General features: G+C 45.6%; 1 protein-coding gene across 1 annotated transcript; it reads left to right on the forward strand.

Moving 5' to 3' along the window:
• Positions 1-11668: 11668 nt before the first annotated feature.
• LOC119267501 (mitochondrial dicarboxylate/tricarboxylate transporter DTC-like) lies at positions 11669-15928 on the forward strand. The gene is made up of 6 exons (XM_037548890.1): positions 11669-11983; positions 13069-13152; positions 13301-13362; positions 14038-14399; positions 15161-15375; positions 15468-15928. The coding sequence occupies exons 1-6, from the start codon at positions 11843-11845 to the stop codon at positions 15522-15524; spliced, it is 921 nt and encodes a 306-aa protein (XP_037404787.1). The 5' UTR covers positions 11669-11842; the 3' UTR covers positions 15525-15928.
• The last annotated feature ends 1204 nt before the right edge of the window (positions 15929-17132 follow it).

Genomic DNA, 17132 nt, shown 5'->3' on the forward strand with positions numbered 1-17132 from the left:
TGATATGCATGGATGACTTATGTATAACATTCCAAATTGAAAATTTGGGATGTTACATATCAAGACTGCCCCGGACCATGTCGTCTCGCCGGATCGTCAAAAACCCCGGTTGTTGCCAAGTACCTCGACACCCGATGCCTGGAACGACTACCGTCGCCGAAGACCCATGAACCAATAACTTCAAGTTCAACTATTGTCGCAAGAACGAGACCGGCGGGTCCGAAGACCCCAAGTACCATGATAACCCCGAAGGGATTCGAGTTCGTCAAGTTCACCTTCGAAACATGTACCACTACCGACGACTGAGACCCTGGATTCGACAAGTTCCTCACGGTGACCCTGAACATCTACGGGACATGCACGACTTCGAACCATGTACCACGTCGAACACGTACGGCTACACGATGAACCGCTAAGACCCTGAACGACTACCGCCGCCGAAGTACGCGAGTACAACTACTTCCACAACGCGTCGTGTACGACTACCATCGCTTGGGTTTGACAAGACTCCGAGTACCACTTCGTTTGCCATATACAACTACACCAAGTCCGGACCGACAAGTGCCTTGAGAACGTCTGTACCTCTTCCGTCGCCGAGGACCGAAAGTACCACTACGTCCCATCGAACCCGTCCGCCTCAAAACGCTTGCTTCGAAGGTATATCCGTCGAGAACGGCCGTCCGAGAACGAATGCATGTTGTATGAGATGCACCCTCGTTCGCCTCGAGTCTGAATTGTCGGTGCACGTTGCCCCTCTTTTGCCTTGTCACCAACATGTGGGGAACCCGGTATCCGGGAGCACCCCACCATCCTTGCATGACACGCTTCCGTCACTTTTCCTTTTGCACCGGTATCCCCGTGAGCTATCGGATCATCGGAATGTTGCCGCGGCATCATTTCTGTTTCATCACCGTGGCACCCCTTTCTTTCTACCACGGTGACAAATGCTCTCATCACGCTCATGTCAACTTTTTCCTAAAATTGCTTAAAACTTGCATGTGTCATACGCATCATGATAACAACTTCAAGAATGTTTATAATTGTTGTTGCATTAAATTGCTAATGCACATGGGGATTTACCGGATTTGTTGTTTGTTATATCCGGCCCCATTTAAATTGTTTAGATAGTATAGTTTTGTTATGCTTCACCTCTTGCCATGTTAACCAACATTTAATATTGTTGAGTATCTAACCGGGAGAGAACTAAATAAGTCATGTGGTGTTCCGTCAATATGCAACTTGTTGCATATTGAGCTCCACTTAATTTGTAGGATTGTTTGTGCATATTGCCATGCCATGCCTCTTTAAACCGGACATGCATCATACTTGGTTGTGCATCATGCCATGATTATGTGATGGTTGTTTACTATGTTGTTTGCTTCTTTCCGGTGTTGCTTCTTCGGGTTAGTTTCGATAAGGTCGCGTTTGTGAGGATCCGTTCGACTACGTCCGTTTGTCTTCTTCATGTACTCATTCTTCTTCCTTGCGGGATCTCAGGCAAGATGACCATACCCTCGAAATCACTTCTATATTTGCTTGCTGGTTGCTCTCTCTATTGCTATGCCGCGATACCTACCACTTGCTATATCATGCCTCCCATATTGCCATGTCAAGCCTCTAACCCACCTTTCCTAGCAAACCGTTGTTTGGCTATGTTACCGCGTTGCTCAGCCCCTCTTATAGCGTTGCTAGTTACAGGTGAAGCTAGAGTTTGTTCCATGTTGGAACATGGATATTGTTGGGATATCATTATTACATATTTTGTTTACTTTAATGCACCTATATACTTGGTAAAGGGTGGAAGGCTCGGCCTTATACCTGGTGTTTTGTTCCACTCTTGCCGCCCTAGTTTCCGTCATACCAGTGCTATGTTCCTTGATTTTGTGTTCCTTACGTGGTTGGGTTATAATGGGAACCCGTTGACAGTTCGCCTTGAATAAAACTCCTCCAGCAAGGCCCAACCTTGGTTTTACCATTTGCCACCTAGCCTTTTTTCCCTTGGGTTCTGCAGACTCCAGGGTCATCTTTATTTTAACCCCCGCCCCCCGGGCCAGTGCTTGTCTAAGTGTTGGTCCGAACATGTCAGCCGCCGGTGGCCACCAGGGGCAACTCTGGGCTGGCCTACCGGAATCTTGGACAATTCGGTGTTGCCCTAAGAACAAGATATGTGTAGCTCCTATCAGGATGTCGGCACATCGGGTGGCTTTGTTGGTCTTATTTTACCATTGTCGAAAAGTCTTGTAACCAGGATTCCGAGTCTGATCGGGTCTTCCTGGGAGAAGGAATATCCTTCGTTGACCGTGAGAGCTTGTGATGGGCTAAGTTGGTACACCCCTGCAGGGTTTTGAACTTTCGAAAGCCGTGTCCGCGGTTATGGGCAGATGGGAATTTGTTAATGTCCGGTTGTAGAAAACTTGACACTTAACTTAATTAAAATGCATCAACCGCGTGTGTAGCTGTGATGGTCTCTTTCCGGTGGAGTCCGGGAAGTGAACACGGTTTTGGAGTTATGTTTGAACGTAAGTAGTTTCAGGATCACTTCTTGATCACTTCTAGTTCACGACCGTGCTTTGCTTCTCTTCTCGCTCTTATTTGCGTATGTTAGCCACCATATATGCTAGTGCTTGCTGCAGCTCCACCTCACTACCTTTTCCTACCCATAAGCTTAAATAGTCTTGATCTCGCGGGTGTGAGATTGCTGAGTCCCCGTGACTCATAGTTTACTTCCAAAACCAGTTGCAGGTGTCGTTGATACCAATGCAGATGACGCAGCTGAGCTCAAGTGGGAGCTCGATGAAGTCCGTGTTTGTTGTGTTGTTTCATTTCCAGTTGATCAGTAGTGGAGCCCAGTTGGGGCGATCGGGGATCTAGCATTAGGGGTGGTCTTTCTTTATTTTTGGTTCCGTAGCCGGACCTTGATTGTATTCTGGATGATGTGATGCTATATTTATGTATTGTGTGAAGTGGCAATTGTAAGCCAACTCTTTATCCCTTTCTTATTCAGTACATGGGATGTGTAAAGATTACCCCTCTTGCGACATGCCTACTATGCGGTTATGCCTCTAAGTCGTGCTCCGACACGTGGGAGATATAGCCGCATCGTGGGTGTTACACTGGGAACCCAGGAATCGGCAGTTTCTCCAGGGCCAGGCCCGAGCGGTGCACGTGGGCGGGCACGGCTGCACGCGCGCAGCCACCCTCGAGAAGCCGCGTTGCTTCCCGAAGCACTGGCAGTTATTAGCCTCACCGTCCCTCACCGCTCCCTCTCCCCACTCTTCCCCACTCTCCCAACTCTCACCGGCGGCGGCGGATCGGAGCAGAGGAAGAAGACCACCGGACTCCATCACCGGCGGCGGCGGATCGGAGCAGAGGAAGAAGACCACCGAACTCCATCAATGGCGTAAGCACTTCTCTCTCTTCGACATGCACAGTAGATTCGATCCACAACAATAGATTCGATCCACGATGGAGGGGAGTGGGGAATAGAGGTAGATAAGCATAGGGGTAGTTCATACTAGTTCTAAGCAGTTCATACGAGTTCATACATGCAAGATCCGAATGCATAAGGTAGATTTCGGGATTGGGGGATAGGGGAATAGGGGGAAAGGGGGTACACAACGGACACTGGCTGACCGCGGCGACCGTCACCGTCGTGCGGAGCGGCTGGTCGAGCCGCTGGCCTTCATCTTCTTCTTCATCGCCGTGCGGTCCGGCGGGTCGTCCTCGTCGTCCTCGGCGGAGTCGAGGTCGATCTGCCAGGTAGGACGGACTGGCTCCGGTGCCCTAGCTGGCATGTGCATCGCCTCTTCTTCCTCCTCCTTAGGCTCCCTGCCAATGACCGCCGGTGGCGCGATAGCCGTCTCCCAGTACATTGCGGCACGGCGGTCATTAGGAGCCTAGTAGGTCTTATACTTGCGTCACTTCTTCCTCTGTTTAGGGTCGTCGGAGACGGCCTGATTCATGGCCCAGCGAATGATGTCAACTGCCATGGCGCCCTTCGCTGGGTCAGGAATCAGCGTCTTCAGCTCTTCTTTACTGGCCTTCATGACCACGGCATTCGATTCGTTCTGCATGTCAGCCATGGAGCCAAAGTTCGAGCACACCTCCATGGTGTTCTCGAACTTGGTCCAGTCACCAGCCGTCCACCCGAGGAAGAAGGCCCTCCAGCCAATACCCCAAGGGAAGGGGTTGGCATTGGAGCTGGAGCTAGAGCTCATGGCGATGGGGAGGAGGAAGGTTGACAGTGAGAGAAGAGAGGGGGTGGGTAAATAGTGGTGGGCAGGGTGAGTAAATATAGGGGGTGGAGAGGAAGAGAAGAGTGACAGTCATGCCGTTTTAACTACAAGCTCTTGAATTAGCCATGAACTCTATGCAATGCCTGACTCCATGACTTGTGTGCAGATCGAGGACACAGAGGTGCTCCCGGCCGTTGACAGCAAGGGCAAGCAGCCCCTTCACCCAATGCCCGACGAGGTTGAGCTGCCGCCCACCGCCGAGGAAGACCTGAAGACGCCTGAGGGTGTCGACGACGAGGGCATGGAGGCGCCCCCAGCAACAAGCGCCGCAACTACGGCCACTACCATCAGGAGGATGGTCCAACTCACTTCTGCAAGGTCATCCTTGCACCGAAGCTTGAGTGCATCCCCATGCCCCTGGACTTCACCAAGCACTTCGTCGCGGTGCCGACGGAGTTCAAGCTCAGGAACAACATCGGCTGCTCCTGGAAGGTGATGGTCAAGCTGATGAATGGCAGGGTGACCCTGGATCAGGGTTGGGCCACCTACGCAGCCGTTCATCAGATCAAGATCGGCTACATGGTAACGTTCAAGCTCCTCACTCCCGACACCCTCAAGGTCATCATCTTCGACGACGATGGCATTGAGGTCGTCAACAAGTGCGGGAAGCACGACCCCGCCTTCGCCGCCAAGGAGTAGGGCCGGGCCACCTCTTTTGAGCGTACTATCGAATTATGCTAGTTGATGGTTTATGCGTTGAACTGTTATATCTGTGGTACTGCTTATATCTGAATTATGCTATGCTCTGTTTATAGTCTGTTGTGCTTATGATGTGTGCTGCCAAAGTGTGGTGGTAACCTCACCAACTAGCCAAAGAGGTTACCACACATCAGACCTTGCATACAACCAAACACCATGCCTTGGGTTTGTGGACTAAACATGCAGGCAACCAAACACCAGGCAGTGTGGTTCAGCCCATGCAGGCAACTAAACAACATGCATATGGTGCCTTTGAGGCTGCATTTGCATAGCCAGGCTGAGTAGAGAAGTGTATGCGATGCATGCACTGTTGCACACGGCAACCAAACACGCCCTAGATGACCGTTGTCCATGGTTTAACTGACTCAGCAAGCTTGGAAGCATTGGTCTGCAGGGAAGCTTTATCTCTCGCTTGTGACCTCCACTACTCTGTGCTCCAGGTAGTCAAACATGTTTGGCTGTTGTCCAGATTGTCGGGAAGAGAAATCATGTGTATACACACTACAAGAAATTTGTTCATTGTTGACCCTCCATTTTGGTCACTGAATCGTCATTATTCATGTTTTATGACCTTGTTTTGACCAAATTCAAAAGGTCAACAGTTGGCCGTCAAGAACAAACAAACATGACCTTTCTAAAATTTTGGTCGCAGATCTCTATTGACCAAAATTTTGGTTTGGTCATTACCCATTTCTCTGAGCCACATAGGATCTGATGTGGCTAAGCTGACGTGGCATTGCTAGTGACCAAATGAAATCATCATAAATTTCACAGCCCGATCCACCAATCTAGCCTACATGGGCCTGGCCCAATACATATTTTATTATAAGAAATGTCTAATTTGTATGGGTTGATGCATTATTTTGTCAGAAGCATGCATATATCAAGATAGGCCCATTAAAAAGCAAGTACAACAAAATACAATATTGCAGATAAACTGTATATTTCATTTCAGTAACACATCACATCACATGAAATACAATGCATCATCCAATGACTCCTCGATACACCAAGGTTCAAGGCCCAACAAGTGCACCGCAAAATGATTCTAAAAGTGCATAGAAAAATAGTTATATATGTGCAAGTGCACAACAAAAGGATCCAACAAGTGCACAAGCGCACAGCAACATAGTTCTACAAATATTGGATGAGAAGCACAAGTTTTAAGTTATCACACATAACATCAATGAGAAACAAAGCTTCTTGTGCCCTCCTTCTACTCTCCACTTCTTCTGAGTGACTCAGATCATCCTGGTAATAGGAATAAGCAAACATAAGAAAGCATACAAAATATGAGAAAAAGAAAGACAAATGGTGGTTTTACATTCAGCAATGAGACTTAAAAGTTCACATCAATGAACAGAAACACAAGACATTAAGACATACTCCCATAGAAATTTCAGGACTTGCAAGATTATTCGTGTGTTAGCTCTGAACACTTTGTGCAAAAAAAGCTCACATCAATAACTTCCAAGATCAAGATACGTGAATAGTGTATCTTTAACACAGTATAATAAACATCACAACCATGAGCAGTGCAACACAACACAGCTCATAAACAACCAAACCAAACTGATTGCAAACTACTCCCTCTGTCCCATAATATAAAAGCGTTTTTTACACTACACTAGTGTCAAAAACACTCTTATATTATGGGACGGAGGGAGTATAAGTTAACCTCAATGCAATGGATGCATTTGTCTGAATTTGTGTGTGATTGTTGCTCATTACATGTTGTGGTGGCAGGCAATAGTTACTACCATTTGCAGATCAAAAAGGACCACTCTGTATATATGCAACAATTACATGATGTGGTCAGTGGTCACACGTCTCATACTGCATTATTAGTGCAGGGAAAAGGACAATGCATGCTGCATTATTTGAGTCTGTCAACTGAAAACAGTAGTATTTCTGGCCATTGCTAGCTAGCATGTGAAATAAAGAAAGAAAGAAAGAAAGAAAAATCACTAGTATTATGTCTGAAAAATCACTAGCTAGCATATGTTTGCATGGCTAATATTCTAGCATATACAATACTTAAATCTATAGATTTACCATCACTTTCTCAGTTATAGCATATAATAGAAATCCAGCAACATAAGTAAGCACATATCATTTTTTATGATAGCCATTGGGCTTCACAACTATATGCAAGAAACAAACATTTTTTAGTTAACATACAACAGAAACATTCCAACAACAGGACTGGGCACAGATCAGTTTCCTTTTTCTTGTTTTGAATGGTCATACGGAATCAGAGGCATCCTCTTGCCTGTCTATCAGGAGCCTAGGAACCATATCACTGCAGCTAAACATCGCAAATACAATGCCCCTAGGCGAAATTCAGAATTCCTCAACACCAATACTGTACCCACCCAGCCTTCCTCTCACGCAAATTCAGAATTCCTCTCAGGCAGCACATGCATAGCACAACATGGATAATAGAGAGAGAAGAGGGGAATGAATGAATATTACTACCTCCTGATAGAGCTTGAGGTGCAGCTTGAGGGGCTCGACGTAGTCCTCGAAGGCGAGCGTGCCCATGGACCAGATCAGGTCATCTCCGTTGACGATCTTGCACTTCTCCTTCACGGACTTGTCGTTGGCCCTGCGGCGCCTGGGATCACACACGAGTGAGCTCGTACCAGAGCGGGCGCACCCCTCCACCGCCTCCCCCTTCGCCGGCCTCCGCGTCCTCGCCCTCGTCATCCTCCACGGGCGGGAGGAGGACACAGCCGACCCTCGCAGGAACAGCGCGCGGCGACAGCCGGCCCCTTATTTCCATTCCGCGGCGAGCGGTGATGAGAAGAAGTTGGCGGTCCCGCCCCATGGCGCACTGCTCGTGTTGCTCCTGTGGATGCGCGGCGGCGAAGATGGGCGGCAAAGGTAGGGGAGAGGGAGGGGAGGGGAGGGTGCAGACCGGCGGCGAGCGAAGAGGGAGGCAGCCAGCGGAGAGGGAGGCGGATCTGGATCTGGAGCGGCGGTGGGAGGCGGCTGCAAGGGATAGCGCTAGGGTTCGCGTGCGGGGCTGTGGGCCAGGCTTCATGGGGTGAGAGGGTGAGGGAGTTTTTTGTTTGAGACAAAGATGGGGTGAGGGAGAAAGGGCTACCGTCGGATCCGGGAGCATCCGACGGCATTGAAGGCGCGATCCGCATGACATGCCTATGGACCAATCAGAACCCAGTACACGTTATGACCATCTAAATTGGTCGTAATCGACTGAAAATAAGGTGTTGAATCATATAAACAGTTTTATGATATGAGAAATAAAAAAACAAAAACATTCTCATTGTGTCAGCAAATCTGACCTAGTTTTTAGGAAAACTAACAAACTTGGAATTAGAATAAGACAAATATCTTTAAAAAGTGTTATGAGAAATGAGTTTTTAGGAAAAAAAATATTTTCTATTTTTGGAGTGAAAAAATTCATTTTTTTGAGAAGAATCTACCAAATATTTGTTTCAAAATGGCACCACACCATTTCCAAAACTATAAGACATCATTTTCTGTACAGTTGACCAAATCTTAACATGTAAAATGTTTTCGATCCACCTCTCATCAAAAAGACAAGTTATGTTTCAAAAAAGAATCTACCTGAGCATTCTTTTGTTTTTCTTCTATATTTTCACATGAAAAACTAAAAAATGATCTCATATTTTGCACAAGAGTGCATCTTGGAATTCCAAACAATGTTCACTAAGGGAGTTTTCATTTTCTTTGCACAGATATTTCATTTTCCATTTTTTAGTGCCCGAAATGAGTTTTTTTGTGAAGCACCTACCATATATTTCTTGCAAAATCGAAACAAATCATGTTTATAAAATTTGAACTATAGCTGGAAGCGGGTCAAATTTGAACTATAGCTGCCTTGTAGTTTGCTCTTTATTTTTTCCAAAAATCATTTCTAGGTACGTAAGTATCTATTTAATCAGAGAAACACCAAAAAAAATCCAAGATTCAACCACTAGCTAGGAACGGTCATTCCCGCCGTTTTGACCGCATTTTGAAACATGCATAAAAAATTCAAAAAAAAATCAAAAAATTGGGAAACCTTCGCGTTGTGTCATTATATGTGGCTAAGTTCCCAGGAAAAATAACAAACTTGTAATGCGACAATTATTTTAAAAAAGTGTCTTAGAAACGAGCTATCACATATGGAGATCAATGGCTTTCAAGCCAAATGATCAATCTTATGGCCACATTCATGGCATAGTTTGTTCAAATGATCTCATATTGTGCACAAGGGTGCATATTGGAATGGCAAATAATATTGCCTAAGGAAGTTTTCATTTTCTTTGGACGAAAAAACCATTTCCCATTTTTCGAGTGCCCAAAAGGAGGTTTTTTGTGAAGGACCTCCCAAATAATTGTTGCAAAATTGGACCAAATCATTTTTCTAAAATACTAGGACATATTTAATGCACAATTCACCAAATGGTTGGGTGTAAAAAGTTTTGAGCCACCTCTCGTGAAAAAGACAAATTTCCTTCGATTCAGTTGGAAGCGGGTCAAATTTGAACTATAGCTGCCTTGTAGTTTGCTCTTTATTTTTTCCAAAAATCATTTCTAGGTACGTAAGTATCTATTTAATCAGAGAAACATCAAAAAAATTCCAAGATTCAACCACTAGCTAGGAACGGTCATTCCCGCCGTTTTGACCGCATTTTAAAACGGGTATAAAAAATTCAAAAAAAATCAAAAAAATGGGAAACCTTCGCATTGTGTCATTATATGTGGCCAAGTTCCCAGGGAAAATAACAAACTTGTAATACGATAATTATTTTAAAAAAGTGTTCTCAAAAACGAGCTATCACGTATGGAGATCAATGGCTTTCAAGCCAAATGATCAATCTTATGGCCACATTCATGGCATAGTTTGTTCAAATGATCTCATATTGTGCACAAGGGTGCATTTTGGAATGGCAAACAATGTTGCCTAAGGAAGTTTTCATTTTCTTTGGACGAAAAAACCATTTTCCATTTTTCGAGTGCCCAAAAGGAGGTTTTTTTGTGAAGGACCTCCCAAATAATTGTTGCAAAATTGTACCAAATCATTTTTATAAAATACTAGGACATATTTAATGCACAATTGACAAAATTGTTGGGTGTAAAAAGTTTTGATCCACCTCTCGTGAAAAAGACAAATTTCTGCCGATTTAGTTGGAAGCGAGTCAAATTTGAACTGCAGCTGCCTCATAGTTTGCTATTTATTTTTTACAAAAATCATTTCTATTTACATAAGTACCTATTTAATCATAAATACATGGTTTGGTGGCGATACGTTGAGGTTTGGCCGGTGGCCGAGGGCCCCAACTCTAGATCGCGTAAACTCGCATGCCCGCCGCGTGGTCACCGCGTGACCGTGGCGTTGCCATGTGTTCTGGGCGGCCTAGGCATGTCTGGTGGGTTGGGCACTCCCTAGGTAGGTGATAGGAAGAAAATTACAACATAAAATTCTCACGAGGAGACCGATCGATGCTCAAACATGAATTAGCAGCCAAGTGTTTGATTAGCGGTCCGGGAAATGTAAATGGCTAATGGGCGTGAGTTTTGGCTGAGGATGATCAGTTGCTAAGAAGACCGTCTTCACAAATTTTTATCTCAAAAGGAGGAGCCTAGATGGTACTTGCTTTGCAAAGTACCACACTGGACATAAATACGAATGTTGAAGCTGGGCTCAAAATAATGAATGGATTGAGCTGGCATTTGGTGGAGGATGGTTATTCGGGTATTGGAAAGCACTGTAGAAAATGGATACTATTTCGACATGCCAAAGTGGTACTTCCTTCACAAAGTGCTGCTCTGAACAGAATAGGAAAATGAATATTGTTGAATTATTTTTGAACTAGGCAAGGGAGGTTTTTGACATATTTGATGAAGATATGATCCAAACAATTTATGAGATTTTTTTGGGAATTTTTGGAATAACAACAATATAGGTTGCTTCACAATCTAAGGCAAAAATTGACAAATGGACAATGACACATAGGCAAAACTGATGAGATGGCGCCTAGTCATCGCAACCCACCACAATTTACAAGGCTATGACCATCTATATTGGTCGTTAACAACTAGAAATAAGGCAACGGACTAGCGTTGTTTGCTTTATGACCATTTCGTGTAAGGAAATTATGATCTTTCTGACCAAAATGGTCGCAATGGTTTAGGGTTTGGAGCCCCCCGAACAGCTTTTAACCAATTGGTCTCAAATGGTCATAGATCTATGACCAATTTTTTCAGGGTCACTGACAGAAGTCACTAGTTGACATATTTCTTATAGTGACACGGCGATTATTCAAGAGTTTCTAGTGGAGAAGATGTTTCACCATGTTTCTTTTCATCACGAGTATCAAGGAAGTAATGTCTGAAGTGTTGGCCCCATGTCTGGCTCACTTCCCTCTGGATATATCTGAACATAGCTTAGCTTGAAACATTATATGCAAAAAAAAAACATTGTAGAAAAAGAAAAAATAAAAAGCATACTCCCGCGTGGCCCCGTCCCCTTCCATGGCCCCACGCCCCCACCCACAGCTACGAGCGCCAAGCGTCACATGTGACATGTCACACGCCGCTGATGCGAAGCGAGCGCGGACGGCGGAGGCGGTGCGGCTTATCGCAATTCACCGGAAATGATTCGCGCGCACCAAGGGAACGGCGAGAGGAGGAAAATCATCCGTGGGCTCACGTCGAGGCATCCAGCCGCGACACCACACGTCCCCGTCGCCTCCCAGCCCTCCGCTTCCCACCACCTCTGCTTCTCCGGAGGCCCAGGCAGCAGCCAGCAGCCAGCAGCGGGAGCGCCTCCTAGCCCGGGGCCAGTCGGGAGCTGATACGAGGAGGCGGCGGAGATGGCGGACGCGAAGCAGCAGCAGCCGCCGCAGACGGCGCTGGCGGCCAGCGGCGTGTGGAAGACGGTGAAGCCCTTCGTGAACGGCGGCGCCTCCGGCATGCTCGCCACCTGCGTCATCCAGCCCATCGACATGGTCAAGGTACGCGTGCTTGCGTGGTCGCCGGAGGGGGCTTCGGGCGGGGCAGCCAGCGGAGCCGCGCGCTCTCCTTGATACTATATAGTTCGGCAATTTGAGTTCTGCGCTTTCATTTGCCGGAACGCGAGGGAGCGGGGAATTCGAGCGGGGCAGCGGGGGTTGTGTGTAGGTGTAGGCGAGCTGTTTGGTATTTTGCGTCCAAGGAGAGTGCTGCTCCACTTGGTTGGAAATGCCGCTATGCGTATGGGGGATTTTGAGAAACCGAATGGGTTTGCTGAGTCAGGTCTGGGAGTTTGATCGTAACTTTCTAAGTTGCCTATCTTTAAAAAACATTGCCTAATGGATTTGAAGATTGCTGGCTTATTTCGTGATGTATTTCGTCAGGAAATAGCTTCACAAGATTTCTAACGAGTTTTTGCTCCATTTTATTGAAAATGCCACGCCACAGCTCATGTATGTGGTAATTTTGAGGAGCTAGAGTAAGGTCTGGGTCTGTTTCGAAACTATGGAGTCGGGTCTGGGAATTTGATTGTAATTTTCCTATCATTAAAAAAAATGTTGCCTCGTGGATTTCAGGCATTGTTGACTTATTCCTGATTTATTTCGTCAGGAGATTGACAAAATTTCTAATTGGTTTTTGCATTTACGAGTACATTAATCAGGCCGAGTTGATATTGTGCATTCTACTATTTTTTAGTTCACCTCCAAGATGTTGTCCCATTAATGACTTACGATCATAGGACGTAGCCCATCTGTACTATCCATACAGAGCAGTTTTAACATGGTCCCTCTTACCCCCTCTTTTCACATGAGAGGTAAGAGTATAAAATAGATCTTAGCCGTTGATCTCATCAATGAATGGCTTGATTGACTCTTACCTTCTTACCTCACATGTAAAAAAAGGAGGTAAGAGGGACCATGTTAAAATTTGCCATACATTATGGGGATTTTTCTTGTAATATTGTTGTTATTAAAGTCTTGATTTCCATGAGAACTGCCTGCTCTTAGGTTTTTTCTTTCGTGGAGTGGTATTCGGTCTAGATCTCTAGGATCCAGGCACTTAGTTGATGGTTGCTGTTTTGTTTCAGGTGAAGATCCAGTTGGGCGAGGGCTCTGCAACTAGTGTCACCAAGAAGATGCTTGCTAATGAGGGAGTTGGTTCCTTTTACAAGGTGTGCCCTCTTAGGTCTTCTGTCATACAGATTCTGATCATAGTGTTGAGTATTGAATTATTGATATTGTGTTTGGCAACAAACCTGTGTTACTCCATTTGCTAGAGAATTAGTCTATTGATTTATGACTGGCATTTCGTTTGTGCAGGGATTGTCTGCTGGTTTGCTAAGGCAAGCAACATACACAACCGCTCGACTGGGATCCTTCAGGTTTGTATGTAAACCAGTAACTGAATTCATCAGTAACTTCCGGTTTTTTTAAGACCAAATGATTTGCACACGAAGGTTTGTGAATTTGACGTTCATAGTACGTTTAACCTTTAAGCTCGTGAATGGACATGCATCAACAGTGTGAAGTACCATTTTGTATCAAATGATTATGTCTCCTGGAGTAGTAGTTTAGATATTTTGAATAACTTTTTGTGGTAATGCTTGCTGTTGGTCATTGTATGCCCAAAGATTTTTTTACAATCTAAGTGTGCACGTTGGCATGACTCATCAATTGTGGGATTACTTCTGAATCAACAACGGTTTATTCAGGATTTATCAATTTCTATTGAAAATATTTTAAAGAGGGAATACTGATATCAAGTTAAAGTTGAAGTTGTAAGATTCATCACTCCTGGCGATGAATAAAATATTAAAGTTGAAGCCATCATACAACATCAATCATTGTGTTTTTACATCACTCTGTACTAACTGCAATGGAGAGATGATACGTTAGCTGTTGTGTTACTACTATAAAGTGTATTCAGGAAAATTGCTTGCACATAATCCGCCAGCTATCTTGATCCTATTTTATCTTAGAAGAAGTTAGATCCTGACTACACTAGCTGTTGTTCAATGTTTGACTTGATTTTTTGTCTTCACACTGTACTTTCTCAGGGTTCTAACAAATAAAGCAGTTGAAGCAAACGAAGGAAAACCACTGCCCCTAGTTCAGAAAGCTGCTATTGGTCTCACTGCTGGAGCGATTGGAGCTTGTTTTGGTAGTCCTGCGGATTTGGCACTCATCAGGATGCAGGCTGATTCAACCTTGCCAGCAGCCCAGCGCCGCCACTATAAGAACGCTTTTCATGCACTTTACCGTATTATTGCTGATGAAGGTGTTCTGGCACTTTGGAAGGGCGCAGGTCCAACTGTAGCGAGAGCGATGTCACTCAACATGGGCATGCTTGCCTCCTATGATCAGAGTGTTGAGGTACTTAGAGACAAACTTGGTGCTGGAGAACTTTCTACAATGCTTGGTAAGATTATTTTAGTTTCATTAGATTGGATGCAGTATTTACGTTTTATCATTTCTCTTCCGAGAATTGGCTGTGCATTCTGAGACATGAAGCAGAGTGGCATTCAGGTCACGTTATCTATAGGCCACGGACTCGACGGCATCTTTATTGCATTGTCTGGAGGACATAAAAGAATAAAAATGCTAGAATTATGAAATGATTCAGTATAGAACCTGTGGTCACCTTAACTGTTACACCACGTTCTAAACTTAAGATCTCCGGATTTCTAGCAAGGTACTTTGCTTAGTTCGTTACCCGACCTTATGCTGCAAGGTGCATCTTTCCATCTGTATGCTTAACTCATTCTTCCTTAGATCAGGCAGCATTCCAGCCAATTTCGTTTCAAAAGAAAACCGGTAGGTTTGAATGCTCTGTTGACCTGTTAAAGCTAGCTGCTTGATGATAGGCATGCTGAAATTATCCTTCCATTTGCTTACTTTGTGCTCTGATCGACAGATTTGCATGGACCCTCCCTACTATTTTCCCCAAAAAAGAAACAGATTTGTATCACACGTGTTGATTAAGTTGTGCGCTGCTACCGAAATAGCTTTTCATTCATATGCCTTCCATTACACACTGTTATGTTAGGCTTTTTTTGTTATAGTTTTCACCATGTTATGCTTGCCTTTTCGTTCTTTTAACACTACGCGGTCCTGCTACCCCCATTATTCTTACGCTTGCTCTACTCACTCCTTATATGATTTATTGAATTTCTCTTGTAGGGGCCAGTGCCATTTCAGGATTCTTTGCATCTGCTTGCAGTTTGCCCTTCGACTATGTTAAGACACAGGTTCAGAAGATGCAACCTGATGCTACTGGAAAGTATCCATACACTGGGTCTTTTGACTGTGCAATGAAAACCTTGAAGAGTGGCGGTCCGTTTAAGTTCTACACTGGCTTTCCGGTCTATTGCGTCAGGATTGCTCCACATGTCATGGTAATGCAAATAATACACGGTGTTTCTCTGCTTAAAAGTCAACTGTTCATCTTCATGCCTATCAAACTTACGAAATGACACCTTGTATGCAGATGACATGGATATTCTTGAATCAGATCCAGAAGGTCGAGAAGCGCGTCGGCCTTTAAAGTGTCGTGCTATGCTATCCTCACCTACAAATTATAATAGTGTAGCTGCTTTGTACCTATAAACCAGCAGTTGGTTCTGATATACAAAATCTGTACTTATTTCCTTGGCATATATGCTACCATGCTTCTTTGTTCCTTCCAGACCAAATAATCATATAATTTCTGGGTAACTTTTGGCAGAAAATAGTGTTGTTAGGAGCAGATATGCCACCACCGGATTGAACCCATGTCATCAATGGAGCCGGACATCAAACAAACTTTTCATTCTGTACTTGTTTAGGCTTTATTTTTGTCAAGTGTCAACATGTACTCCGTATATATTTTTGGCGGGGTAATATGTGTGGTTAATTCTCGCTGTTGTTGTAATTTCTTGGTATATCAGGTACAAACATTTTTGTTGGTTCTGTTGTGTGGTGTGCCACTACTGCATTCCGAGAAATGTGAGAGTGCATGTTTGTGTCAGCTGTTGACCATGCTAGGTATTGTACGGTTTCTGGTTTGCTGCTGTCATTCTGTATGAAATGCGATGTCGGACTGCCACATTTACTGATCCGAAGTATATATGTCGGTGTACTAGAATAGGGGTACCCTAGTACCCCGGTACCCCGAACTTGTGCACGAGCAGTTGCAGCACCCCGCGGCAAGGCTTGCCGGGAGAACGCCAAGATCCTCCGTGGTTCCCTTGGAGCCATTCAAGAACAAAGTATTTAAGCTCAGGAGACAAGGCACCGGCAAGAGGAGCTTGCCGGGAAGGCCAACCAAGGCACTCCAAGGAACTTGCCGCGACGCGCCACGCGCTCCGGCAAGGCAACAAGGCCCTGGCAAGAGGAGCTTGCCGGGAAGACCAACCAAGGTACCTCGAGGCCCGGTGAGCGACAAACTTCCGGACCCGACAAGATAACAGCAGCGGCAAGGCGCTTGCCGCGGCAGGCGGCCACTCTGTGCCCACGCTCCAGCGCATCCACCAACGTGTCGCTCTGGGGACCTCTCCAGGCGCGCGTGGCGGGAGGCTGTGCAGCCAGCGGTGCGCAGTGGCATGCGAAGCTGACAAGATCGCCATCGTGGCGAACGGTGGTGCCCCTAACGGTCCTTTTTTGCACTGTTTGGGCGACTCAAACGGGCATTTAATGCCCTTGTCCCCTGCCGTCAGGGTTAGGTAGGGTGCACTGTACAAGTAACTGTACCAACCACCTCACTTTTTACATTTGTACCCTTCTCTGCGTTGCCACCTGTCGGTGACCCCTTTAGCGTATAAAAGGAGGCCCATGCGCAACGTAGAGGAGGTTCGACTGGTTCGGAACCCAGAAAAACACTACGCTCTCTCTTTGGAGCAAGAACACAAGATAATCAAACAAGCAGCAGTAGGAGTGTTATCTCTCCGGAGAGCTCCGAAGCTGGGTAAACTGCTCGTGTGCTTCGCCTCGATCTGCTCTTCGTGTGATCTCCGCCCCCCGCCGAACCGAAAGGGGCTCGGTCCGCCGGCCCCATAGGTGTTCGTGGATCAGTTTCCCCGACATCTTTGGCGCGCTAGGTAGGGGGCGTCGAGATTGTGTGAACCTGATCCGGCGTTCACACGAGCTAGATCTTCATTCCCTTCATCAACATGTC

This window comes from Triticum dicoccoides, chromosome 3A (genome assembly GCF_002162155.2).
Source record: "Triticum dicoccoides isolate Atlit2015 ecotype Zavitan chromosome 3A, WEW_v2.0, whole genome shotgun sequence".
Classification (NCBI taxonomy): domain Eukaryota; kingdom Viridiplantae; phylum Streptophyta; class Magnoliopsida; order Poales; family Poaceae; genus Triticum; species Triticum dicoccoides.

Excerpts from the sequence above, each read along its gene's own strand:
- LOC119267501 (XM_037548890.1), top strand. The coding sequence starts at position 11,843 with ATGGCGGACGCGAAGCAGCAGCAGCCGCCGCAGACGGCGCTGGCGGCC. Across the intron at positions 13,153-13,300 it reads GAGTTGGTTCCTTTTACAAG|GGATTGTCTGCTGGTTTGCT; the intron begins GTGTGCCCTCTT and ends TCGTTTGTGCAG. Across the intron at positions 15,376-15,467 it reads GGATTGCTCCACATGTCATG|ATGACATGGATATTCTTGAA; the intron begins GTAATGCAAATA and ends CCTTGTATGCAG.